At 33.6% G+C, this 2951-nt stretch overlaps 1 protein-coding gene and 2 long non-coding RNA genes across 3 annotated transcripts; all 3 read left to right on the top strand.

Annotated features, from left to right (window-relative positions):
• On the top strand, positions 1 to 483 carry LOC109583911 (uncharacterized). Its single transcript, XR_002185779.1, has 4 exons — positions 1 to 49; positions 105 to 194; positions 305 to 391; positions 436 to 483. It is a non-coding gene; the product is annotated as an uncharacterized LOC109583911 (long non-coding RNA).
• Positions 484 to 570: 87 nt separating this feature from the next.
• On the top strand, positions 571 to 981 carry LOC109583916 (uncharacterized). The gene is made up of 4 exons (XR_002185780.1): positions 571 to 589; positions 641 to 727; positions 781 to 840; positions 893 to 981. It is a non-coding gene; the product is annotated as an uncharacterized LOC109583916 (long non-coding RNA).
• Positions 982 to 1166: 185 nt separating this feature from the next.
• On the top strand, positions 1167 to 2515 carry LOC105313607 (uncharacterized). The gene is made up of 6 exons (XM_019999416.1): positions 1167 to 1198; positions 1245 to 1346; positions 1396 to 1431; positions 1483 to 1542; positions 1586 to 1714; positions 1836 to 2515. Exons 2-6 carry the CDS (start codon positions 1304 to 1306, stop codon positions 2471 to 2473), a joined length of 906 nt encoding a protein of 301 aa, XP_019854975.1. The 5' UTR covers positions 1167 to 1198; positions 1245 to 1303; the 3' UTR covers positions 2474 to 2515.
• The last annotated feature ends 436 nt before the right edge of the window (positions 2516 to 2951 follow it).

Below are 2951 nucleotides of genomic sequence, written 5' to 3'. Positions count from 1 at the left end.
CCTAGAAAGACTGAAAAACTTACCAAAGAGACAGTTAATAATTATGAAGGTATACAGTAACCTGTGTAATATTCAGCCTCTTAATGTGATTTATATACACATAGACATGGAGAGAGATCTATTGTCAATGAAGCAACAGTTAGCTGAGAAGGAGAAACAAGTACAAGAACTAATGAAAGAGAGAGACCAACCGGGTACCTCAACTGATAATTTGTACATTAAGTCACTCATCCTTTTGTTAATTTGAACAGTCATTATTGTTTAATGTTTATGCTATACTATACTTATATATTAAATTGTACAGATGATATGGATAAGCTAAAAATAAATCTTGTGACAAAAATTCAGGAAATTGATCATTTAAAGGTTTCTATTAAAGAGAAAGATGATGGTAATGTTTACTTTAGTAGCTTTGTTTTATTCATTAAAATACAGAGTCAGATTCTAAGATTCAGGAATCACAAAGTATGATCCATGAAGAAGAAGAAGGTAACTTATTTAAATATTAATGATAAGGTTTCATTTTTTATTGTTACAGAAGCCAAGGAAAAAATAGAAGAACTTGAGAGATCATTATTATTAGCATCAAGTATGTACATGTACACATTAATCTAAATACAAGCCAATGGTCACTATACAGATGAAAGAAGTGAACTGAAAAGGAATCTCGAGACAAAAGATCAGAAAATTAATGACTTAAAGGTGTCTGCTCAAGAGAAAGATGAAGGTAGAGAATATTAATGATAAAGTTTTATTTTTTATTGTTATACTTACATACAGAAATAAAAGGTGCCAAGGAAAGAGTAGAAGAACTGGAGAGGTCTTTATCATTAGCATCAGGTATAATTGTAGACTCAAACTAACATAGTCAGTCTATACATGCATATTGCAGCTGATATAAACAAGCTGAAAAGAAGCCTTGAGACAAAAGATCAGGAAATTGATGATTTAAAGGTTTCTATCAAAGAGAAAGACAATGGTAGAGTTTGGTTTTGTAGCTTATTTTTATCATCAATTCATTAAAAATATAGAGTCAGATTTAAAGATTCAGGAATTACAAAATTCAATCTATGGAAAAGGTAATAAATTTAGATAAAAACCTTTCTTATTTATATTGCTAATAAAGAATTATTGTCCAGTCAACAAATGCTTAAAAGGAAAGAGAAAGAAGCTAATAAACTTAGTGAAGGAATTACTGGTATGTGTTAACATGCATCATCAATCTAATTAAATGCACTCTATAGCTAAAGAACAAGAGGTAGCTTCATTCAAAGAATTCTCTGAAAAACAAGTACAAGAAACAATGGCAATGAAATCAAAAATAGCTGACAATCAACGAGATATTGGTATGTTTCCTCTTTTGATAATCATACATAATTACATCAATTTTTATAGCTGAGAAAGAATCAATGATAAAGTCAACAAATGAAGGTAACGGTAATGTTGATTCACTAATAGCCAATAATACTAAACATATACTAGAATTATCATCCATGAGACAACTGCTATCTGAAGCACAAGAAGAACTTAAATTGCAAAAAAGTAAGCAAATGTGCAAAGGATATGATACATATGATTTTAACAGAGTCTATTGATGAGTTGGAAGAGAAATTAAGGACACAATATAGAATTAGTAGAATGAAGGATATAGAAATTGAAGGTTTAAAGGCTAGGCTTCACCAAAGAAAAGAACAAGACATGACCAATGGCACAAGTGAGTTACATGTTACTTTACTGGTTTGCAGTTATCATCATGGCAAGAGTACTAGTATAATGTGCATGCACACAGAAGTTCAAAGCAGTTATTTATCATTTATATCTTTTGTTTGTAACAGAGTGGGGTAAATATGAAGTGCGTCTTACTTCTCCATCAGCAGAGGAGTGTACAAATGTCCTAGCAAAAATAGATGACAATCATCGACACATTTACCTCAGTAATTCATCTTCTGATGTTGCTCAGTTGTTAATAGTACCTCTACTGCAGAAGAGAAGCATTACCAGTTTATATATTCTCTCAACTCCATTAACACATGACTTCATTGACCTTTTCTCATCTCAAATGTTAGATGACAATACATTGGAGAGTCTGTACCTCAATCACAATTCCATTGATGATGTTGGGGTCATTACTCTAGTGAAGTCTCTAAAACATAACAAAAAGCTCCTGTACTTATCTCTGGACTTCAATACTGAGATTACTTCACTCAGTGTTCCATCACTTGCTGAATTTATACGCATCAACTCCACATTGTCTGTTCTTTATGTTGCTAGCACTAGCATTGATAATAAGGGAGTGCTGGATCTGGCTGATTCTCTCAAGTTTAACACAAAACTTGGAAAGATTGTGGTAGACCAGAAACATAAAGCAATATGTTCTCAATTTGTTGGTAAAACCAACAGACTAGACTTTTCCTATACAACTGCTACTGCTTATGAATATACTGGCGTAAATTTAGGTGGGCTGTTTGTTTAATGTGATCACACAATACAAGAATACACCTTAATTTATAAATTATTGGTTTGTGAATTGGTTTGCTGTGCATGCAATTTGCAGGAAAAGGAGGGGCTGAAATGCTTGGGGCCGGGGAGGTGTGGCCATCTCAGATCTCATGCTCAGCTGCAGCATAGATAATAGAGTAAATGAAAGGGATTGGCAACGGGGCGTAGCAACAGGAAATGCGGGTTGGGTTACCACGTGACAACCATGAGTGTTTTGATTGATTTCCCATCTCCTCCATTGGTGAAGTTGCTCTGGCAGGATTTCGAAGGAAATTTGTGCTGCTCCAGGATAGCGCTTGCTTTTGATATATAGCCTATTCCACATAGAATTTTTAGAGCTACCTGTAGCAAGGTTTTTATCTCCAAAAAGCCATTTTGCAACCAGTTAGAGGTACACAAAGTCGCCTGTTTTTGAAACACTTTATCGTTCGTAAAACACTCAAGCTTCATTG

This window comes from Amphimedon queenslandica, unplaced genomic scaffold (assembly GCF_000090795.2).
Source record: "Amphimedon queenslandica unplaced genomic scaffold, v1.1 AMPQUscaffold_13268, whole genome shotgun sequence".
Lineage (NCBI taxonomy): Eukaryota > Metazoa > Porifera > Demospongiae > Haplosclerida > Niphatidae > Amphimedon > Amphimedon queenslandica.
Note: the sequence above shows the minus strand (reverse complement) of the source record. Positions and strands in the feature narration are given on the sequence as shown.